The sequence below is a fragment of the Oncorhynchus masou genome, chromosome 25, assembly GCF_036934945.1.
Source record: "Oncorhynchus masou masou isolate Uvic2021 chromosome 25, UVic_Omas_1.1, whole genome shotgun sequence".
NCBI classification, from domain to species: domain Eukaryota; kingdom Metazoa; phylum Chordata; class Actinopteri; order Salmoniformes; family Salmonidae; genus Oncorhynchus; species Oncorhynchus masou.
The window spans coordinates 25,771,342-25,796,550 of NC_088236.1; the positions used below are offsets into that span (position 1 = coordinate 25,771,342).

Here is a 25,209-nt window from a genome sequence, read left to right on the forward strand (position 1 = left end):
CAGTGTGGTTAGTGTAACCCTGTAATAGGGTGATTAGCGTAGTGTAATCCTGTAATAGGGTGGTTAGCGTAGTGTAATCCTGTAATAGGGTTGTTAGTGTAGTGTAACAGTGTGGTTAGCGTAGTGTAATAGTGTTGTTAGCGTAGTGTAACTCTGTAACAGTGTGGTTAGCATAGTGTAACCCTGTAACAGTGTGGTTAGCGTAGTGTAACAGTGTGGTTAGTGTAGTGTAACCCTGTAACAGTGTGGTTAGCATAGTGTAACCCTGTAACAGTGTGGTTAACGTAGTGTAACAGTGTGGTTAGCGTAGTGTAACCCTGTAACAGTGTGGTTAGCGTAGTGTAATCCTGTAACAGTGTGGTTAGCGTAGTGTAACAGTGTGGTTAGCGTAGTGTAACCCTGTAACAGTGTGGTTAGCGTAGTGTAATCCTGTAACAGTGTGGTTAGCGTTGTGTAACAGTGTGGTTAGCGTAGTGTAACAGTGTGGTTAGCGTAGTGTAACCCTGTAACAGTGTGGTTAGCATAGTGTAATCCTGTAACAGGGTGGTTAGCGTAGTGTAATCCTACAACAGGGTGGTTAGCGTAGTGTAATCCTGTAACAGGGTGGTTAACGTAGTGTAACCCTGTAACAGTGTGGTTAGCGTAGTGTAACAGTGTGGTTAGCGTAGTGTAACCCTGTAACAGGGTGGTTAGCGTAGTGTAATCCTGTAACAGGGTGGTTAGCGTAGTGTAATCCTATTACAGGGTGGTTAGCGTAGTATAATCCTGTGACAGGGTGGTTAGCGTAGTGTAATCCTATTACAGGGTGGTTAGCGTAGTGTAATCCTGTAACAGGGTGGTTGGCATAGTGTAACCCTGTAACAGTGTGGTTAGCGTAGTGTTACAGTGTGGTTAGCGTAGTGTAACCCTGTAGCAGGGTGGTTAGCGTAGTGTAACCCTGTAACAGGGTGGTTACCGTAGTGTAACATTTAACTGGGTGGTTAGCGTAGTGTAAATCTCTAACAGGGTGGTTAGCGTAGTGTAACCCTGTAACAGGGTGGTTAGCGTAGTGTAACCCTGTAACAGGGTGGTTAGCGTAGTGTAATCCTGTAACAGTGTGGTTAGCGTAGTGTAATCCTGTAACAGCATGGTCAGCGTAGTGTAATCCTGTAACAGTGTGGTTAGCGTAGTGTAATCCTGTAACAGTGTGGTTAGCATAGTGTAATCCTGTAACAGGGTGGTTAGCGTAGTGTAATCCTGTAACAGGGTGGTTAGCATAGTGTAACCCTGTAACAGTGTGGTTAGCGTAGTGTAATTCTGTAACAGCATGGTTAGCATAGTGTAATCCTGTAACAGCATGGTTAGCGTAGTGTAACCCTGTAACAGTTTGGTTAGCATAGTGTAACAGTGTGGTTAGTGTAACCCTGTAACAGTGTGGTTAGCGTAGTGTAATCCTGTAACAGCATGGTTAGCGTAGTGTAATCCTGTAACAGCGTGGTTAGCGTAGTGTAATCCTGTAACAGTGTGGTTAGCATAGTGTAATCCTGTAACAGGGTGGTTAGTGTAGTGTAATCCTGTAACAGGGTGGTTAGCATAGTGTAACCCTGTAACAGTGTGGTTAGCATAGTGTAATTCTGTAACAGTGTGGTTTAGTGTAATTCTGTAACAGCGTGGTTAGCGTAGTGTAATCCTGTAACAGTGTGGTTAGAGTAGTGTAATCCTGTAAGAGGGTGGTTAGCATAGTGTATCCCTGTAACAGTGTGGTTAGCGTAGTGTAATCCTGTAACAGCGTGGTTAGCGTAGTGTAATCCTGTAACAAGGTGGTTAGCGTAGTGTAACCCTGTAATAGTGTGGTTAGCGTAGTGTAATCCTGTAACAGTGTGGTTAGCGTAGTGTAATCCTGTAACAAGGTGGTTAGCATAGTGTAACCCTGTAATAGTGTGGTTAGCGTAGTGTAACCCTGTAACAGTGTGGTTAGCGTAGTGTAATCCTGTAACAGCGTGGTTAGCGTAGTGTAATCCTGTAACAGCGTGGTTAGAGTAGTGTAATCCTGTATCAGTGTGGTTAGTGTAGTGTAACAGTGTGGTTAGTGTAACCCTGTAATAGGGTGGTTAGCGTAGTGTAATCCTGTAATAGGGTGGTTAGCGTAGTGTAATCCTGTAATAGGGTTGTTAGTGTAGTGTAACAGTGTGGTTAGCGTAGTGTAATAGTGTTGTTAGCGTAGTGTAACTCTGTAACAGTGTGGTTAGCATAGTGTAACCCTGTAACAGTGTGGTTAGCGTAGTGTAACAGTGTGGTTAGTGTAGTGTAACCCTGTAACAGTGTGGTTAGCATAGTGTAACCCTGTAACAGTGTGGTTAACGTAGTGTAACAGTGTGGTTAGCGTAGTGTAACCCTGTAACAGTGTGGTTAGCGTAGTGTAATCCTGTAACAGTGTGGTTAGCGTAGTGTAACAGTGTGGTTAGCGTAGTGTAACCCTGTAACAGTGTGGTTAGCATAGTGTAATCCTGTAACAGGGTGGTTAGCGTAGTGTAATCCTACAACAGGGTGGTTAGCGTAGTGTAATCCTGTAACAGGGTGGTTAACGTAGTGTAACCCTGTAACAGTGTGGTTAGCGTAGTGTAACAGTGTGGTTAGCGTAGTGTAACCCTGTAACAGGGTGGTTAGCGTAGTGTAATCCTGTAACAGGGTGGTTAGCGTAGTGTAATCCTATTACAGGGTGGTTAGCGTAGTGTAATCCTGTAACAGGGTGGTTGGCATAGTGTAACCCTGTAACAGTGTGGATAGCGTAGTGTTACAGTGTGGTTAGCGTAGTGTAACCCTGTAACAGGGTGGTTAGCGTAGTGTAACCCTGTAACAGGGTGGTTACCGTAGTGTAATTCTTTAACTGGGTGGTTAGCGTAGTGTAAATCTCTAACAGTAACCCTGTAACAGGGTGGTTAGCGTAGTGTAATCCTGTAACAGCGTGGTTAGCGTAGTGTAATCCTGTAACAGCGTGGTTAGAGTAGTGTAATCCTGTATCAGTGTGGTTAGTGTAGTGTAACAGTGTGGTTAGTGTAACCCTGTAATAGGGTGATTAGCGTAGTGTAATCCTGTAATAGGGTGGTTAGCGTAGTGTAATCCTGTAATAGGGTTGTTAGTGTAGTGTAACAGTGTGGTTAGCGTAGTGTAATAGTGTTGTTAGCGTAGTGTAACTCTGTAACAGTGTGGTTAGCATAGTGTAACCCTGTAACAGTGTGGTTAGCGTAGTGTAACAGTGTGGTTAGTGTAACCCTGTAACAGTGTGGTTAGCATAGTGTAACCCTGTAACAGTGTGGTTAACGTAGTGTAACAGTGAGGTTAGCGTAGTGTAACCCTGTAACAGTGTGGTTAGCGTAGTGTAATCCTGTAACAGTGTGGTTAGCGTAGTGTAACAGTGTGGTTAGCGTAGTGTAACAGTGTGGTTAGCGTAGTGTAACCCTGTAACAGTGTGGTTAGCATAGTGTAATCCTGTAACAGGGTGGTTAGCGTAGTGTAATCCTACAACAGGGTGGTTAGCGTAGTGTAATCCTGTAACAGGGTGGTTAACGTAGTGTAACCCTGTAACAGTGTGGTTAGCGTAGTGTAACAGTGTGGTTAGCGTAGTGTAACCCTGTAACAGGGTGGTTAGCGTAGTGTAATCCTGTAACAGGGTGGTTAGCGTAGTGTAATCCTATTACAGGGTGGTTAGCGTAGTATAATCCTGTGACAGGGTGGTTAGCGTAGTGTAATCCTATTACAGGGTGGTTAGCGTAGTGTAATCCTGTAACAGGGTGGTTGGCATAGTGTAACCCTGTAACAGTGTGGTTAGCGTAGTGTTACAGTGTGGTTAGCGTAGTGTAACCCTGTAGCAGGGTGGTTAGCGTAGTGTAACCCTGTAACAGGGTGGTTACCGTAGTGTAATTCTTTAACTGGGTGGTTAGCGTAGTGTAAATCTCTAACAGGGTGGTTAGCGTAGTGTAACCCTGTAACAGGGTGGTTAGCGTAGTGTAACCCTGTAACAGGGTGGTTAGCGTAGTGTAATCCTGTAACAGTGTGGTTAGCGTAGTGTAATCCTGTAACAGGGTGGTTAGCATAGTGTAATTCTTTAACTGGGTGGTTAGTGTATTGTAACCCTGTAACAGGGTGGTTAGCGAAGTGTAACCCTGTAACAGGGTGGTTAGCATAGTGTAATTCTTTAACTGGGTGGTTAGTGTATTGTAATCCTGTAACAGGGTGGTTAGCGTAGTGTAGTCCTGTAACAGGGTGGTTAGTGTAGTGTAGTCCTGTAACAGGGTGGTTAGCGAAGTGTAGTCCTGTAACAGGGTGGTTAGCGTAGTGTAGTCCTGTAACAGGGTGGTTAGCGTAGTGTAGTCCTGTAACAGGGTGGTTAGTGTAGTGTAGTCCTGTAACAGGGTGGTTAGCATAGTGTTATCCTGTAACAGGGTGGTTAGCGTAGTCTAAGTAGGAGAGCTCAGAGTGTTTCCCCTGCTTCAGCTTTCCTCAGTCACGCCGACGCACGCACATGCGCAGGCACACAACCACACACACACCTCAGATCTCAATGCTACTTTCAGCTCTTGTCAACGTGTAAACAAAGTTCTGTGTGAACTGTAGACTGAAGACTCTTAATCAGTGTGTGCGGTTTCAATGTTTGAACAGGTTAGGTGCTAGAACACCAGGCCTTAACTTGTACACACTACCAAACAATGCTGTCCAACAGTACAACAGTATTAATCTCACTCTTGGAGTGAGCCTGTGCACAAATGGTTGTGTTTAATCTGTAAACCATAGTAACATAAACCTACTGTTGAGCCCCCTCCAACACACACAGTCCAACTTGGCTAAGACGTACCAACTGTGTTTCTAACAAGAAAGCTTATAAGGTGTGCTTGTAGTCGATGTGAAATGTAGTTTCATTCAGAAATAAAAAACTCTTGTGTTATTTGTCCTGTGATGACGTGTAGGGCTGGGAGGCTGTTGTGTTGAGGCTGTCTGTGTTGTGTGTTGCAGCGGCTGTAGGGCTGGAAGGCTGTTGTTGTCGTTTTCTCCCAGTGAAGGAGGCTGCTGTGCAGTGGGGGCAGGGAATATCTTGATGTTTTTCTTGTTGGTTTATTTGGAAAAGGCTGCTTAGTCAGCAGGTCAGGTAGATATTTCTCCTCCTCCCCCCTCTATCTCTGAGACGGCAGACTCAGCAGACCTCCAGGCTGCCAGTGAGTGGAAAGCATGCTGGGTAATCCGGAGTGAGAGGAGAAATGAAGGCAGGGGAAAAGAACACTACCATTCCCAGAGAGAGTGCAGTACTGTGAACACACACACAAACACATATGCCACACACCTGTCCTGAACAATGTTCTCCGCCACTGAGCCTTCCATCCATACCTTCATTTGTTTAAGCCAAATACACACACTCTGTTTACATAGAGCAGTGCAATTTCAACACAAGAACTGTATGTGTCCTGTCCCCACACAGTGGGGTGGGAGTAGTTTGCCATTATCTTGGCTCTGATTAGTAACTGTGTTGCAGTCTGACCTGAAAAAAAATCAGCCAGCGGAAACAGGGTCTGTCTCACAGTCTATGCCAAAGGAGGGAAAGGTAGAGGATGAAGAGAGAGGATGAAGGAAGAGGGGGAGAGAGGACGACAGAGAGATGACAGGAAAGTGTGGAGGGGTGGATAGAGAGGCAGAGAAGATGGAGAGAGGGAGTGCAGAGAGAAGATATGCAGACAAACAGCAAGAAACTGCATTTACTGAAATGTTTATTGTTTTGCGGACCACGTTTGATACAAAACTGCTGATACTGATACTTTTTATTTATGACTATTAACAGTTGATAGTATACATTAGAAGAATCCTATATGTTGTCTTTGCAGAGAAACCATAACTAACAGGTGGAGGTTGTAGTTGTGGTATTGTAATGTTTGGGAGACTGTGTGTGTGTGGGAAGGGTGTAGACTGTCTGCCCTATCACTCACCAATGTGTCGGACCACTCACCACCTCTTTGCGGGCTGCCAGCATCTCGCCTCCATCCCCTACCTCTGAACCTTGACCCTTAATTACGCTCCTGTCCGTGTCCATCTCCCTGCCTCCCTGCACATAGCCGTTGCCTGGTGGTGTATTGGGGAGTTTGTACTATAGCACAGGAAGCAGTCCAAGGCAGTGGTGAAACGTGCCCGCGCCACCCGTCTGAGAGAGAACAATATAAAGAGTAAAAATAACCTGGGCGGCTGGCCTGCCACAGTGCCAGGTCAGGAACACACACAGGAAAGAGCCCACAGAGACAGAGGATGGAGGGGAGACTAGTTTGATCACGACATGATAACAAACTGGGCTACTGTTATGATCTGCTCCTGTATAGTAGGTAGTCATGGGCTGGATTATAGGTAGTCATGAACTGGATTATAGCTATTCATGGGCTGGATTATAGGTAGCCGTGTCCTGAATTATAGGCAGACATTCCTTAATTATAGGTAGTCATGTCCTGGATTATAGGTAGTCATGTCCTGGATTATAGGTATTCATGTCCTGGATTATAGGTAGACATGTCCTGGATTATAGGTAGTCATGGGCTGGATTATAGGTAGTCATGTCCTGAATTATAGGTAGACATTTCCTGAATTATAGGAAGTCATGTCATGGATTATAGGTAGTCATGTCCTGGAATATATATAGTCATGGGCTGGATTATAGGTATTCATGGGCTGTATTATAGGTAGTCATGGGCTGGATTATAGGTAGTCATGGGCTGGATTATAGGTAGATATGGGCTGGATTATAGGTAGTCATGTCCTGGATTATAGGTAGTCATGGGCTGGATTATAGGTAGTCATGGGCTGGATTATAGGTAATCATGTCCTGGAATGTAGGTAGTCTTGGGCTGGATTATAGGTAGTCATGGGCCGGATTATAGGTAGTCATGGGCTGGATTATAGGTAGTCTTGGGCTGGATTATAGGTAGTCATGTCCTGGAATATAGGTAGTCTTTGGCTGGATTATAGGTAGTCATGGGCTGGATTATAGGTAGTCATGGGCTGGATTATAGGTAGTCATGGGCTGGATTATAGGTAGACATGGGCTGGATTATAGGTAGTCATGTCCTGGAATATAGGTAGTCATGTCCTGGAATATAGGTAGTCTTCGGCTAGATTATAGGTAGTCACGGGCCGGATTATACACTGTCATGGGCTGGATTAGAGGTAGTCATGGGCTGGATTATAGGTAGTCATGGGCTGGATTATAGGTAGACATTTTCTGAATTATAGGTAGTCATGTCCTGGATTATAGGTAGTCATGTCCTGGATTATAGGTAGTCTTCGGCTTGATTATATGTAGTCATGGGCCGGATTATACATTGTCATGGGCTGGATTATAGGTAGTCATGGGCTGGATTATAGGTAGTCATGGGCTGGATTATAGGTAGTCATGGGCTGGATTATAGGTAGTCACGGGCTGGATTATAGGTAGTCATAGGCTGGATTATAGGTAGTCATGTCCTGGACTATAGGTAGTCATGGGCTGGATTATAGGTAGTCATGGGCTTGATTATAGGTAGTCATGTCCTGAATTATAGGAAGTCATGTCATGGATTATAGGTAGTCATGTCCTGGAATATATATAGTCATGGGCTGGATTATAGGTAGTCATGGGCTGGATTATAGGTAGTCATGGGCTGTATTATAGGTAGTCATGGGCTGGATTATAGGTAGTCAGCGGCTGGATTAGTTGTAGTCATGGGCTGGATTAGTTGTAGTCATGGGCTGGATTATAGGTAGTCATGGGCTGGATTAGTTGTAGTCATGGGCTGGATTATAGGTAATCATCGGCTGGATTATGGATTTTCCTAGGGTTCAGTGTCTCCTGGTGTTGGAATTTTGGATGTCTTTGGACCTTTTCTGCATGAGTGTGTTAATAGCTACCGCCTCACTGATACACCTAACCTGACTTTGTGTGTGTGTGTGCGCATGTGTGTGTGTCTTCCAGAGTGCAGCAGCAGCTCCCAGTCCCATACTTGGAAACCTTCCCCCAGGAGAGGGAATGCCAGTGGGACCCGTACCTCCAGGATTCTTCCAGGTACACATACACACACACACACACATACATACAGTATATACAGTTGAAGTTGGAAGTGTACATACTCTTAGGTTGGAATCATTAAAACTCGATTTTCAACCACTCCACAAATGTATTGTTAACAAACTATGGTTTTGGCAAGTCGGTTAGGACATCTACTTTGTGCATGACACAAGTAATATTTCCAACAATTGTTTACAGACAGATTATTTCACTTCTAATTCACTGTATCACATTTCCAGTGGGTCAGAAGTTTACATACACTAAATTGAATGTGCCTTTAAACAACTTCCAGAAAATGATGTCATGGCTTTAGAAGCTTCTGATAAGCTAATTGACATCATTTGAGTCAATAGGAGATGTACCTGCGGATGTATTTCAAGGCCTACCTTCAAACTCTGTGCCTCTTTGCTTGACATCATGGGAAAATCAAAAGAAATCAGCCAAGACCTCAGAAACAAAATTGTAGACCTCCACAAGTCTGGTTCATCCTTGGGAGCAATTGCCAAATGCCTGAAGGTACCACGTTCATCTGTACAAACAATAGTACACAAGTATGAACTCCATGGGACCACGCAGCCGTCATACCGCTCAGGAAGGAGACGCGTTCTGTCTCCTAGAGATGAACGTGCTTTGGTGCGAAAAGTGCAAATCAAGGACCTTGTGAAGATGCTGGAGGAAACAGGTGCAAAAGTATCTATATCCACAGTAAAACGAGTCGTATATCGACATAACCTGAAAGGCCGCTCAGCAAGAAAGAAGCCACTGCTACAAATCCGCCATAAAAAAAGCCAGACTACGGTTTGAAACTGCACATGGGGACAAAGATAGAACTTTTTGGAGAAATGTCCTCCGGTTTGATGAAACAAAAATAGAACTGTTTGGCAACAATGACCATCATTATGTTTGGAGGAAAAGGGGGATGCTTGCAAGCCGAAGAACACCATCCCAACCGTGAAGCACAGGGGTTGGCATCATCATGTTGTGGTGGTGCTTTGCTGCAGGAGGGACTGGTGCAATTCACAAAATAGATGGCATCATGAGGGAAGGAAAAATTCTGTGGATATATTGAAGCAACGTCTCAAGACATCAGTCAAGTTAAAGCTTGGTCGCAAATGGATCTTCCAAATGGACAATGATCCCAAGCATACTTCCAAAGTTGTGGCAAAATGGCTTAAGGACAACAAAGTCACAGTATCGGAATGGCCATCACAAAGCCCTGACCTCAATCCTATAGAAAATTGGTGGGCAAAACTGAAAAAGCGTGTGCGTGCAAGGAGGCCTACAAATCTGGAGGTTGACACCATCTCTGTCAGGAGGAATGGGCCAGAATTCACCCAACGTATTGTGAGAATGTCACGTCCTGACCTTAGTTCCTTTTGTATGTTTTTATTTTAGGTTGATCAGGGCGTGAGTTGGGGTGGGCACTCTATGTTCTTGTGTTTATATTTCTATGTGTTTGGTCTGGTATGGTTCCCAATGAGAGGCAGCTGTCAATTGTTGTCTCTGATTGAGAACCATACTTCGGTAGCCTGTTTTCCCACTCTTGTTTGTGGGAAAACTTTTTTCTCCCCAATTTCGTGGTATCCAATTGTTTTTAGTAGCTACTATCTTCTCTCATCGCTCCCGTACAGGCTCGGGAGAGATGAAGGTTGAAAGTCATGCGTCCTCCGATACACAACCCAACCAAGCCGCACTGCTTCTTAACACAGCGCCATCCAACCCGGAAGCCAGCCACACCAATGTGTCAGAGGAAACACTGTGCACCTGGCAACCTTGGTTAGCGCGCACTGCGCCCGGCCCGCCACAGGAGTCGCTGGTGCGCGGTGAGACAAAGATTTCCCTACCGGCCAAACCCTCCCTAACCCGGACGACGCTAGGCCAATTTTGCGTCGCCCCACGGACCTCCCGGTCGCGGCCGGTTACGACAGAGCCTGGGCGCGAACCCAAAGTCTCTGGTGGCACAGCTGGCACTGCAGTACAGCGCCCTTAACCATGGTGCCACCCCCGAGGCCCTAGTGTAATAAATATGATGAACACGCTGCATATTGGTCTGATATTTCCTACTCCTCCTCAGACGACGAAGAGATTCGTTACAGAACCACCCACCACAACCGGACCAAGCAACGTGGTAACCAGGAGCAGAGGTTTCTGGACTCCTGGACATGGGAGGAGATTTTGGACGGTAGGGGACCCTGGGCACAGGCTGGGGAATATTGCTGCCCAAGGGAAGAGCTGGAGGCAGCTAAAGCCGAACGGCCGCGTTATGAGGAGTTAGCACGGCAGCGCAACAGGGACGAGAGGCAGCAGGCACCGTGTTATGCCAGGCACCGTGTTATGCCAGTGCGCAGGCATAGCCCGGTGCGCTACATCGCAGCTCCTCGTATTGGCCGGGCTAGAGTGGGCATCGAGCCAGGAGCAATGAAGCCGGCTCAGCGCATCTGGTCTCCAGTACGTCTCCTCTGCCCGGGTTATATGGGGAGTATCCAGCCAGGACAGGTTGTGCAGGCTCGGTGCTCGAGACCTCCAGTGCGACTCCATGGTCGGGTCCATCCAGTGTCTTCTCCACGCACCAGGCCTCCTGTGGCAGCCCCGGGCACCAGGCTGTCTCTCCGTCTCCTCCCTCCAGGTGCTCCCGCCTGTCCAGCGCTTCCAGAGTCTCCCTCCTGTCCAGCGCTTCCAGAGTCTCCCTCCTGTCCAGCGCTTCCAGAGTTTCCCTCCTGTCCAGCGCTTCCAGAGTCTCCCTCCTGTCCAGCACTACCGGAGTCTCCCTCATGTCCAGCTCTTCCAGAGCCGCCCGTCAGTCAGGAGCCGCCCGTCAGTGAGGAGCTGCCAGAGCCGCCTGTCAGTGAGGAGCTGCCAGAGCCGCCCGTGAGTCAGGAGCTGCCTGAGCCGCCCGTGAGTCAGGAGCTGCCAGAGCCGTCCGTCAGTCAGGAGCTGCCAGAGCCGTCCGTCAGTCAGGAGCTGCCAGAGCAGCCCGTCAGTCCGGCGCTGCCGGAGTCGCCCTTCACTCCGGCGCTGCCGGAGTCTCCCGTCTATTCGGGGCCCGCTGCAAGGGTCCCCAGTCCGAGGTCGGCAGCGAGGGTTGCCGCTCCTAAGGCGCCACCTAAGTGGGCCGAGACTAAGGTGGAGTGGGGTCCACGTCCCGCGCCAGAGCCACCACCGTGGACAGATGCCCACTCAGACCCTCCCCTATGGCGTTAGGTTTTGCGGCCAGAGTTCCGCACCTTTGGGGGGGTACTGTCACGTCCTGATCTTAGTTCCTTTTGTATGTTTCTATTTTAGATTGGTCAGGGCGTGAGTTGGGGTGGGCACTCTGTTTTGTTCTTGTGTTTGTATTTCTATGTGTTTTGCCTGGTATGGTTCCCAATCAGAGGCAGCTGTAAATCGTTGTCTCTGATTGAGACACTTTTCCCACTCTTGCTTGTGGGTGGTTATTTTCTCTTTCAGTGTTTTTCACCATTCGGGACTGTTTCGTTTTTTCTTTATTCGCTTGTTTGTTTGTTTCCTCTGTTCAGTGTAATAAATATGACGAACACTTACCACCCTGCATATTGGTCCGATATTTCCTGCTCCTCCTCAGACGACGAAGAGATTCGTTACAGGGAAGCTTGTGGAAGGCTACCTGAAACGTTTTACCCGAGTTAAACAATTTAAAGGCAATGCTACCAAATACTAATTGAGTGTATATAAACTTCTGACCCACTAGGAATGTGATGAAAGAAATACAAGCTGAAATAAATTATTCTGTCTACTATTATTCTGACATTTCACATTCTTAAAATCAAGTGGTCATCCTAACTGACCTAAAACAGGGAATTTTTTACTAGGATTAAATGTCAGGAATGGTGAAAAACTGAGTTTAAATGTATTTGGTTAAGGTGTATTTGAATATATAAAGCAGAAAAGGGGTCTTCCCTGTGCAGTGGCTGAATGGGCTACAGGGAAGTATTTAGTGTGCACACTCAGATTGGTTTGCATCATTGCGGTGGCCATAAAGTTCCTGCCGTGTGTGTGAGAGATAGGTTGGCTATCAGATGAGTAATTACAGAGTAAGACCAACAGAACACCCTGTCCTACAGCCAACGCATACACCACAGACACCAGGGAGCTCTCGCTCTCTTTTTCCCTCTCTACTCTCACTGTTGTCAGATGTGTCATTAATGGCAACCCCTTGTCTTCAGGACATTGGTTTTGAGTGGGAGCAGAAGAGGTGGAAGGGTATGGCTAGAGTAGTTGAGTGGAGAGTTGATATGGAACTGCAGAAAAAGGAAAATCTGGTGCTGAATTGAAATGGAGTTAAGTGTATGTGTATGTGTGTGTGCTGATTGGGTTGGAGAAGGCTACCTGTACTTCATCCTCTTATTGGCAGCCTTACAACAACACTGACATGCTCACAGACACTAATTCATACATGAACCTGCAGATAGGAGTTGATTTGATTGTGTGTGTGCATTTTTATTTTTTATTTTACCTTTATTTTGTAATAGTATTTTTATTTGAATTTCACAGTTTTCACCCATATTAAGAGATACAACAACAGAGACAAGGCACACAGAACAAAAACAAGAAAAACAGCACCCACTTACACATATCTACGCGCATATATATGCACATACAGATACATACATACACAACCATACACATACATACGCACACGCACACACACACATACACACCCATACATACGTACATCATTTTCCTGTTCCCGCCCGGTGCATCTCTCACCCCATCACCATCATTGCCTCTCTCAATACATACATTTTAAACAAACTTACAAACAGAAATTAAACAAAAAAGCTCAGTTTAAACCAAGAGGTTAGGTTCCACACTTGGAACGTACAGTGGAGTTCTGAAATACATAGATCCCCGCCATTCTAAGTGAATCCTTGCAGCATAATAGCTGATACATCAGGTTCTAGGTAATTTAGATAAGGTTCCCATACTTTGTAGAACTGGTCTGTTTTAGAATGCAATGTACATATCAGATATTCCAGAGGCACCCATTCAAATAGTATCTTATGCCAATCTTTAATAGAAGGGACCTTATCACTAATCCACTGTAAAAGGATGTTTTTCCTCGCTGCGAAGGTAAGGATGTTGTAAAGCCTCCTTTTACCCACAGAAGTAACATGCCTAGTAGGGAGACCTAACAATAAAGAAACTGGGTCCAGTTCTAGATCAACCCCTAGGATCTTTTCAATTTCTTGCAGAACACCAGACCAGTATCTTTGTATTTTGGTACATGACCATAAACAATGTGTTATGGTGCCTGTATCAGTTTTGCATTTAAGACACTGAGGGGAAGAGGAAGTAGGGCTAAAAGCATGTCTGCGATTTGGGGATATATGCAATCTGTGTATTATTCTTAATTGGATTGCTCTAGTACGGTTACATATAGATATTGTTTTTGCATATCTCCAAATGTCCTCCCACGTCTCTTCGTCAATAGTAACAGACAATTCTTTCTCCCACACTTGTTTCACCCTCTGTGTGTTGACAGCAGAAAAGGACCTTAAAGTATCATAAAACAGACTTACAGACATTTTCCTTTGTGGGAGAAAAAGCATTTTTTCAATGACAGACATATCAGGGATATCAATTAAGGTGGTGCTCTTCAGAATATAATGTCTTACTTGTAGGAAGCGGAAAAAGTCCTGCTTTGGGAGTCGATATTTCTCGACCATCTGCTCAAATGACAACAAAATCTTATCAGCAAATAAGTCATTTAGCCTGCGTATGCCCTTATTAAGCCATAAGTTAAAACCAGCATCCAGCAATCCTGGACTGAAATCTGGGTTGTTAAGAATTGGGGTAAGAGCAGAGGTTAGTTTGGACCTTCCCAGGAAGCGTTGAACTGACCTCCATACTTTGAGTGTGTTAAGTGTAACGGCATTATTGCAGTGATCTTTTACAGACTTGAAACTTCTGAAGAATAAAAGATCCTGTAAGGGGTATTTTGAAAGAGAAGTCTCAATGTCTAACCAAATAGAGGAGTCATCATTTGTGATCCAGTCAGAAATATAACAAAGATGGGCACACCATTGATAGAACCTGATATTGGGCAGGTCCAAGCCGCCCATAGAACTTGGCAGCTGCAATATTGCCGTCTTAAGTCTTGGCTTGCGTTTACTCCATATAAAATAACTTAGCCATCCATTTACATCCTTTATTACTGTATTGGAGAGTAATACTGGGATCATTTGGATTGGGTAAAGTAGCCTAGGTAAAATGTTCATTTTCAAGAGGGATATTCTACCCAACCAAGAAATCGGGAGAGAGTTCCAGCGCTCCAGATCCTGTCTTATTGTATCAAACAAGGGAACAAAATTGGCTTTGTACATTAGCTGGAATTTTGGAGTTACAAATATCCCCAGATACATGAAACCTGAGGGAGACCATTTAAAGGGGAAGGAGGGAGAAGTATTAGGTACCGAGTGTAGGCTACCAAGTGGCATAGCCTCTGACTTAGTAAGGTTAATCTTATAGCCTGAGAATTCGCTGAATAATTCAATAATATTAATAAGAGATGTAATTGAAGTCTCGGGACTAGAGATGAATATCAGGACATCATCAGCATACAAGCTTATTTTATGGTGACCATCACCAATGAGCAGCCCCTGTATAGCAGGCGTTACCCTGATGGCCTCGGCCAGTGGTTCCATATTTTACCTTTATTTTAAGTCAGTTAAGAACAAATTCTTATTTTCAATGACGGCCTAAGAACAGTGGGTTAAGAACGACATATGTGTACCTTGTCAGCTCAGGGATATGAACTTGCAACCTCTCGATTACTAGTCCAACACTCTAACCACTAGGCTAACGCTCTAACCACTAGGCTACCCTGCCGCCTCAGTGTGTGTGTTAATGTGTGTCCGTGTGTGTGTCCGTGTGCGTGTGTTTGTGTGTGTGTCTGTGCTGGTTGGGATGGAGAAGGCTACCTGTATTTCCAAAGTTTACAGTAATATATCCTTCCTTTGCAACCCCAGGGCACTATGAACCTCCTCTCTCAGGCAGTCAGTCAGTCTTTTTACACTACAGGAGTCAGATGGCTGGCAGCAGATTGATTAAATGTCATTAACATTCTAACTCTGACACTTTTCAGAAAACTCCAACTTGAGTCAAAACACACTATTTTCCACCTCACCCCTTTCCCCCCATCCTTCCCGAAAATCAATCATTGTTTTTTGGGGTCCATCTTTTAAGATTATTTCTTGTCAAGGCCAATCACGATCCAAGACAGAGGCAGAGGCCTTACTGAATGATCAATAGACAAACAAACTGACCACATTAAAAACTCTTAATGGCAGACACACACACACACACACACACACAAAATACACAAAACACACATCGACTGCCAGTCCATATTGATTCATTAGAAACGCCAAAATATGTTTTAAGTGAGAAGTAGGCATTGGTCTGAAATTCACCTGAGCACCAGGTTATCCCACACACAGCTTTGACCTACTACAGTAGCTATGTTGGTCTATTGTACTTCAAACAGTGTGTAGGCAGGTTGTTTAGGATTCAAACCTTCTCAAACAGTGTGATTCATATTCTTTGATAAGGTGCTTCCACAATAATGCAATTTATATTGCATACAAGGTAAAGTAATGGATTCTTCACACACTGCATTAAGACATTATCCCAGTCCATTACTTTTTCAAGACTATTATACGAAAGCAAGCTTTACTTTAGCATTCCTGATTTCTGTAACCATTAGCTAATCTGTGTAATTTTGACAAACTCTAGCCCACTTGTTTTGCAAACATGGTCCTCTTTTATCAATTGCTGTGCATATCAATGGACAATTCATGACCTCTTTCAAATGAATATGTAGCTTAAAGTTCTGTTTGTATTTGTATTTATTTTTTCAGTAAAGATGGTGACGCTACAATTGTTTTTCCACCATTCATTTTTTAGGGGATTTTAGAAACACTTCAGATAAGGGCTGTGTTTCATGTAGGTTTACCCTGCGTGACGTTTTGAGAACCATGTACATCTCTCTAGGACAAGGTGAATTTTATCAATATATTTGCCTGTATTTACCCCACAACAATGGAACACTAATTAGCTGCTAATGTGGCTATCATAAAGAACTACAAATGCCATGATCTGGACGAGACTGCCGAATTGAGGCAAAGATAAGAATATCTGGATTAACTATCTAATGTTAGTTACATTGTGTAATGAATAAATTTGCAACATTTCTTTAAATGGACAATTTTGTGAATTGTCTTGTGCAAGTTTTAAATTGACACAATACCTGTTAGCAAAGGTGTCCGCCAGCTAGAGATGATGTGTAGGAGCTTGCAGGGATTTGTAGTCTTGCATGATATCTACTTTGATGCTGATTAGCTTTTTCGAATCTGTGAATAAATAGAGCCAAATATATTAGTTACCTTGTTCGAGAGAGATTTATATGGTTATCAGAACGTCATGCCAGGGTAAGCCTACATGAAACACAGCCCATAAGTGTTTCTCAAATTACCTATGGGAAAAATGAATGGTGGAGAAACGATTCGAACCATTTCCCTGTTTGACCACTAGGTTTTCCTCCACTGTGGGGCTCTATCGGCCTATATCTAAAATATATACACAGCCTATTGATATATATATATATATATATATATATATATATATATACATTATTTTAATATCAAGACACTGTAAAGTCCATTATCCCTCTGAAGAGTATTTATTAGGCTGTTTGAGAGGGTGTGTTGTGTAAAATGTAAAACTCCAATACTTTACCTTGTGTGCAGTACATATCACATTATTGACCCCTCCATCGAGACGTCCTCTGAATGCCCATCTGCTAGCCTGCTAGTCGCGGCCCGCTAGCTGTCTAGAGCATATTGGACTGTTAGCTGAAGAGATCCATAAACCAATTTCTTGGGCCACTATACCTATTTTGCCTATTGGACTGGACCCCTTTACTACACGAAACCTTACTAATCCATCACGACTGGTCTGCCAACCTAACCGCACGAGGAGGCTCTGCACGAGGAGGCTACAGACTTCTTCTGTGCCGACGTCCCTCTAAGGCCTTTCTGCTAACTTGCTAGCCCCGGCCCGCTAGTTAGCTGTTTGAATCGCCATGTCTCCAGCCAGCATAACTACACACTGGACCCCTATGATCACTCGGCTACGCATGTCTCTCCCTAATGTCAATATGCCTTGTCCATTGCTGTTCTGGTTAGTGATTATTGTCTTATTTCACTGTAGAGCCTCTAGCCCTGCTTAATATGCCTTAGTTAACCTGTTAGTTCCACCTCCCACACATGCGGTGACATCACCTGGTTTAAATGTTTCTAGAGACAATATCTCTCTCATCATCACTCACTGCCTAGGTTTACCTCCACTGTAATAATTCAGGATATAATTCAAATGCTACCATATATGGATGCCTTGAATCTATTATATCGCACCCAGAAACCTGCTCCTTTTACGCTCTGTTCCGTACTTACTAGACGACCAGTTCTTATAGCCTTTAGCCGTACCCTTATCCTACTCCTTCTCTGTTCCTCTGGTGATGTAGAGGTTATTCCAGGCCCTGCAGTGCCTTTGCTCCACTCCTATTCACAAGGTGCTCTCATTTGTTGACTTCTGTAACCGTAAAGCCTTGGTTTCATGCATGTTAACATTAGAAGCCTCCTCCCTAAGTTTGTTTTATTCACTGCTTTATCACACTCTGCCAACTTGGATGTCCTAGCCATGTCTGAATCCTGGCTTAGGAAGACCACCAAAAACCCTGAAATGTCCATCCCTAACTACAACATTTTCCAACAAGATAGAACTGCCAAAGGGGGAGGAGTTGCAATCTACTGCAGAGAGAGCCTGCAGAGTTCTGTCTTACATTCCAGGTCTGTACCGAAACAATTCGAGCTTCTACTTTTAAAAATCCACCTTTCCAGAAACAAGTCTCTCACCGTTGCCGCTTGCTATAGACCACCCTCTGCCCCCAGCAGTGCCCTGGACACCATATGTGAAATGATTGCCCCCCATCTATCTTCAGAGCTCGTACTGCTAGGTGACCTAAACTGGGACATTCTTAACACCCCGGCCATCCTACAATCTAAGCTTAATGCCCTCAATCTCACACAAATTATCAATGAATCTACCAGGTACAACCCCAAATCCGTAAACACGGGCACCTCATAAATATCATCCTAACCAATTTGCCCTCCAAATACACCTCTGCTGTCTTCAACCAAGATCTCAGCGATCACTGCCTCATTGCCTGCATCCGTAATGGGTCTGCGGTCAAACGACCATCCCTCATCACTGTCAAGTGCTCCCTAAAACACTTCAGCGAGCAGGCCTTTCTAATCAACCTGACCCAGGTATCCTGGAAGGATATTGACCTCATCCCGTCAGTAGAGGATGCCTGGTTATTCTTAAAAAGTGCTTTCCTCACCATCTTAAATAAGCATGCCCCATTCAAAAAATGTAGAACCAGGAACAGATATAGCCCTTGTTTCACTCCAGACATGACTGCCCTTAACCAGCACAAAAACATCCTGTGGCATACTGCATTAGCATCGAATAGCCCCGTAATATGCATATTTTCAGGGAAGTTAGGAACCAATATACACAGGCGGATAGGAAAGCTAAGGCTAGTTTTTTCAAACTGAAATTTGCATCCTGTTGCACAAACTCAAAAAAGTGTTGGGACACTGTAAAGTCCATGGAGAATAAGAGCACTTCCTCCCAGCTGCCCACTGCACTGAGGCTAGAAAACACTGTCACCACCGATAAATCCACGATAATTGAGAATATCAATAAGCATTTTTCTATGGCTGGCCATGCTTTCCATCTGGCTACCCCTACCCCGGTCAACAGCCCTGCACCCCCCCACAGCAACTCGCCCAAGCCTCCCCATTTCTCCTTCACCCAAATCCAGATAGCTGATGTTCTGAAAGAGCTGCAAAATCTGGACCACTACAAATCAGACAGACAATCTGGACCCTCTCTTTCTAAAATGACCTGCCGAAATTGTTGCCACCCCTATTACTAGCCTGTTCAAACTCTCTTTCATATAGTCTGAGATTCCCAAAGATTGGAAAGCTGCTGCGGTTATCCCCCTCTTCAAATGGTGAGACACTCTAGACCCAAACTGCTACAGACCTATATCTATCCTACCCTGCCTTTCTAAAGTCTTCGAAAGCCAAGTTAACAGATTACCGACCATTTCGAATCCCACTGTACCTTCTCCGCTATGCAATCTGGTTTCAGAGCTGGTCATGGGTGCACCTCAGCCACGCTCAAGGTCCTAAATGATATCATAAACGCCATCGATAAGAGACCATACTGTGCAGTCGTATTCATCAACCTGGCCAAGGCTTTTTACTCTGTCAATCACCACATTCTTATCGGCAGACTCAACAGCCTTGGTTTCTCAAATTACTGCCTCGCCTGGTTCACTAACTACTTTTCTGATAGTGTGTCAAATCGGGAGGCTTGTTGTCCGGACCTCTTCCGGCAGTCTCTATTGGGGTGCCACAGGGTTCAATTCTCGGGCCGACTCTCTTCTCTGTATACGTCAATGATGTCGCTCTTGCTGCTGGTAATTCTCTGATCAACTGCTATGCAGACGACACCATTCTGTATACTTCTGGCCCTTCTTTGCTGTGTTAACTATCCTCCAGACGAGCTTCAATGCCATACAACTCTCCTTCCGTGGCATCCAACTGCTCTTAAATGCAAGTAGAACTAAATGCATGCTCTTCAACCGATCGCTGCCTGCACCTGCCAGCTCGTACAGCATCACTACTCTGGACGGTTCTGATTTAGGTATTTGTAGTTGTCCACATGTTCTAAGTGTATGGTTAGACTGTAAACTCTCCTTCCAAACTCACATTAAGCATCTCCAATCCAAAATTTAATCTAGAATCGGCTTCCTATTTCACAAAAAAGCATCCTTCACTCATGCTGCCAAACATACCCTCGTAAAACTGACTATCCTACCGATCCTCGACTTCGGTGATGTAATTTACAAAATAGCCTCCAACACTCTACTCAACAAATTGGATGCAGTCTATCACAGTGCCGTCCGTTTTGTCACAAAAGCCCCATATACTACCCACCACTGTGACATGTATGCTCTCATTGGCTGGCCATCGCTTCATACTCGTCGCCAAAACCACTGGCTACAGGACATCTAGTCTTTGCTAGGTAAAGCCACGCCTTATCTCAGCTCACTGGTTACCATAGCAACACCCACCCGTAGCACGTGCTCCAGCAGGTATATTTCACTGGTCACCCCAAAAGCCAATTCATCCTTTGGCCACCTTTCCTTCCATTTCTCTGCTGCCAATGACTGGAACGAACTGCACTCCCTCACTAACTTTAAGCACCAGCTGTCAGAGCAGCTCACAGATCACTGCACCTGTACATAGCCCATCTGTACATAGCCCAACTGTAAATAGCCCATCCAACTACCTCATCCCCATACTGTATTTATTTATTTATTTTGCTCCTTTGAACCCCGGTATCTCTACTTCCACATTCATCTTCTGCACATCTATCACTCCAGTGTTTAATTGCTATATTGTAATTACTTCGCTACTATGGCCTATTTATTGCCTTTCCTCCCTTATCTTACCTTATTTGCACACACTGTGTATAGACTTTTTCTACTGTATTATCGACTGTATGTTTGTTTATTCCATGTATAACTCTGTGTTGTTGTATGTGTCGAACTGCTTTGCTTTATCTTGGCCAGGTCACAGTTGATAATGAGAACTTGTTCTCAACTAGCCTACCTGGTTAAATAAAGGTTAAATTTAAAAAATGTACACACAAAATTGTGGGAGAACCTTATCTAAGAGTATGAATTACATTGTTTAAGAAGGTTTGTATTTATTAAGGATTTGTATTTATTAAGGATCCCCATTATCTGCTTCCTGGGGCCCAGTAACATTAAGGCAGTTATATACAATTTAAAATAATGTATTTAAAATAAATTAGATTACATTTCATAACACTTTTCACAACACATTAAGTGTGTTCCCTCAGGTCACTACTCTACTACCACATATCTACAATACAAAATCTGTCTGTGTGTGTGTGTGTGTGTGTGTGTGTGTGTGTGTGTGTGTGTGTGTGTGTGTGTGTGTGTGTGTGTGTGTGTGTGTGTGTGTGTGTGTGTGTGTTCACAATCCTAAGAAACCTGCCTACACCTTGTTTGAAGTACAATAGACAGCCCAACATAGCTCTATAGTAGCTATGTGCTGGAAAACGTGAAGGAGACATGGTGGTTCTCAGACCAATGCCAATACTTCTCACTTAAAACAGTTTTTTCTTTCTAATTTCCAGGATTTTTACACCGGAAGGTGATTTTACTAAATTATAATACAACATAACACAGCAATACAAGTAAATTAGCCTGTCACAGAGATAAAAAGGGAGAGAGTGAAAGTCTGACAGGAGATCCTCTCAGAGTAGAGATAACGCCTTGCGTTCATGCTCATAGAAATACAACAGGTAGAACAGATTGGACTTGGTGCTTCAATAGGAATGTCGTCTAGAAAAATGTGAAACATACATAAAATTGTTTATTGTTCTTGAAACGGGAACAAGAAAGGAATCTGCATATGATAATTTTCAATTGGAATGCAGAACTATTCATTCCACATGTATACAACTACTACATTTCGTACCCTTTTTTCCTGAGCTTCCAGGCATTTACTCATTCATCAACATGGATGTCGGCATGAAGACTGTGTGGCTTGTTGGGCATTCGTGAATCCACTGGTTGGAGAAGCGTACCAGGGAGGTTGGTAATCATCACAAACTTTCAATTGATTAGGTGACTCAGAGAGTGAGGAATGAAGTGGGGAAAACTGCTCCATGTTCTGCGCCAGCAGAGGTGCTGCTGCTCCCCCTGACATCATAGTCATCCACCTCGGTGGAAACGACTTCGGACACACAAAGGGGACAGCCCTGGTGTGTCAGATGCGACCGGATTTGGAGGTAGTCACTCGAATGTTCCCTGGGACAACAGTGGTCTACTCTGACATTGCGCAGAGGAGGAGTTGGATGTTCCAGTGGGAGGAGATCAACAAGCGCATAGAGATGGCCCGATGCTCTGTCAACCAGCAGGTGTTTTAATTTCTTGCTTATAGGCTCATGCCCACAATCCACCACTCTGCCATTAAGCACTGTATCCCTGGACACTACCGTAGGGATGGCGTGCATCTCACGGATGAGGGCAACAACCTCTTCCTTTAGAGTCTGAGAGCTGGTCTTTCCTGCGTCCTAGCGACGCACACAGTTGTACACACCACCACACTCACTGCCACTTGCCTGTCACTCCACAAACCCAAAGGCTCTTTTAAGAGCCACCTAATAAATGAAAATAAGTGTGTGTGTGTCGGAAGGGGCTGTCATAACTATAAACTAAATAATGTTCAAAATGTATCCTCCGGGAGGTGAATCCACAATCTTCAGATCCACAGGCGGTACATCTCTAACCATTACACTAGGAATGCTGTTCTTAAAACATTGACTTTGACAGACCATTTAAATGGACAGTCTGGAAGCGTTTGTGCCAAAATGATTTTTTAAATTCACTCAGTACTGATTGAAGGTTTATTTCTCTTTCTGCGGCAGGGTAGCTAGTGGTTAGAGAGTTGGACTAGTAACCAAGGTACAAATCTGTCATTCTGCCCCTAAACAGGCAGTTAACCCACTGTTCATAGGCTGTCATTGAAAATAAGAATTTGTTCTTAACTGACTTGCCTAGTTAAATGAAAGGTTAAAAAATAATTCAGTTAAAAAAGCCATTTGATAGGTTTTCAGGAGTCTTTTGGCTTGGGGGTAGAAGCTGTTTAGAAGCCTCATGGACCTGGACTTGGCGCTCCAGTACCGCTTATCTTGTGGTAGCAGAGAGAACAGTCTATGACTAGGGTGGCTGGAGTCTTTGACAGGGCCTTTGTCTGACACTGCCTGATATAGAGGTCCTGGATGGCAGGAAGCTTTGCTCCGGTGATGTACTGGGCCGTACGCACAACCCTCTGTAGTGCCTTGCGGTCAGAGGCCGTGCAGTTGCCATACCAGGCAGTGATGCAACCATGCTCTCGATGGTGCAGCTGTAAAACCTTTTGAGGATCTGAGGACCTATGCCAAATCTTTTCAGTCTCCTGATGGGGAATTGATTTTGTTGTGCTCTCTTCACGACTGTCTTGGTGTGCTTGGTCAGTATTAGTTTGTTGGTGATGTGGACGCCAAGGAACTTGAAGCTTTCAACCTGCTCCACTACAGCCCCAGCGATGAGAATGGGGGCGTGCTCAGTTCTCCTTTTCCTGTAGTCCACACTCATCTCCTTGGTCTTGATCATGTTGAGGGAGAGTTTGTTGTCCTTGCACCACACAGTCAGGTCTCTGACCTCCTCCCCATAGGCTGTCTCGTCGGTGATCAGGCCTACCACTGTTGTGTCATCGGCAAACTTAATGATGGTGTTGTAGTCGTGCCTGGCTGTGCAGTCATGAGTGGACAGGGAGTACAGGAGGGGACTGAGCACGCACCCCTGAGGGGCCCCCATGTTGAGGATCAGTGTGGCAGATGTGTTGTTACCTACCCTTACCACCTGGGGGTGGCCCATCAGGAAGTCCGGGATCCAGTTGCAGAGGGAGGTGTTTAGTCCCAGGGTCCTTAGCTTAGTGATGAGCTTTGAGGACACTATGGTGTTGAACGCTGAGCTGTAGTCAATGAATAGCATTCTCACATAGGTGTTCCATTTGTTCAGGTGTGAAAGGGCAGTGTGGAGTCCAATAGAGATTGCATCATCTGTGGATCTGTTGGGTCTAGGGTTTCTGGGATAATGGTGTTGTGAGCCATGACCAGCCTTTCAAATCACTTCATGGGTACAGATGTGAGTGCTACAGGTTGGTAGTCATTTAGGCAGGTTACCTTTGTGTTCTTGGGCACAGGGACTATAGTGGACTACTTGAAACATGTTGGTATTACAGACTCAGACAGGGAGAAGTTGAAAATGTCAGTGAAGACACTCGCTAGTTGGTCAGCAAATGCTCGGAGTACATGTCCTGGTAATCCGCCTGGCCCAGCGGCCTTGTGAATGTTGACCTATTTAAAGGTCTTACTCACATCGGCTGCGGAGAGCGTGATCACACAGTCATCCGGAACAGCTGATGCTCTCATGCATGTTTCAGTGTTGCCTCGAAGTGAGCATAGAAGTACTTTAGCTCGTCTGGTAGGCTCGTGTCGCTGGGCAGCTCTTGACTGTGCTTCCCTTTGTAGTCTGTAATAGTTTGCAAGTCCTGCCACATCCGACCAGCATCAGAGCTGGTGTACGACGATTCGATCTTAGTCCTGTATCGATGCTTTGCCTGTTTGATGGTTCGTCGGAGGGCATTGCGGGATTTCTTATAAGCTTCCGGGTTAGAGTCCCGCTCCTTGAAAGCGGCAGCTCTACCCTTTAGCTCCGTGCAGATGTTGCCTGTAATCCATGGCTTCTGGTTGAGGTATGTACATACAGTCACTGTGGAGACAGCATATAGGGGTTTTGATTAATCTGGCCCAACATACACCGGGCTATGGTCCATCATGTCATCGGGCAAAAGCGAAGAGGGAAGGCAGATAAAGAGTTGTTATCAAAATCAATCACTTTTGCATGTGAAAACAGAATCCTACTCATTACTACAAATGCTTAATAACATCCGATTTGTTTTGAGCCAATGAAGTCGTCGGACAGAGCTGGGCACCTGGCTCACGCCCGGGAGGCAGTCCGGTTCCAATGCAATCAACTTTCAGCAGGTGCAAAACACACCTACATGGGCACCCGGGCGAGATGAATTGTATCGCCTCAATGATTCTGATGATGTTTTACCTGGGTGCACCTGACTACTTTTTACTTGTGAATGACGACTTCAGATTTTTTGGGACCACTGAAAAGTAACTTCACACTGTGTTAATCAGTCAGCACAAATTTGAATTATAATAATGACGAAGGCTGGAGAGGGAGCTGGAATTTATTTGTGCTGTCAAGTCTGGTAAAGCAGTGCACAATTGAACTGAGGCTCTGTTTACATGTGTATTTGGGGTTCAACCATTGACTATATGCGGTTCATAATTAGCTTACTGTTCTAAACAAAGCAAGTTGTTTTCTCGGCTATGGTTGGTGTTGTGGTCTTGAT

The 25,209-nt window shown here is 44.8% G+C and overlaps 1 protein-coding gene across 1 annotated transcript in view; it reads left to right on the top strand.

The window, feature by feature from the left end:
• LOC135513972 (single-stranded DNA-binding protein 2) overlaps positions 1–25,209 on the top strand; it is a 141,091-nt gene that overhangs the window by 104,062 nt on the left and 11,820 nt on the right. The window contains exon 5 of the mRNA XM_064937034.1: positions 7,958–8,047. Within this exon, the coding sequence (XP_064793106.1) occupies positions 7,958–8,047 (90 nt within the window). The remainder of the gene's footprint in view (positions 1–7,957; positions 8,048–25,209) is intronic.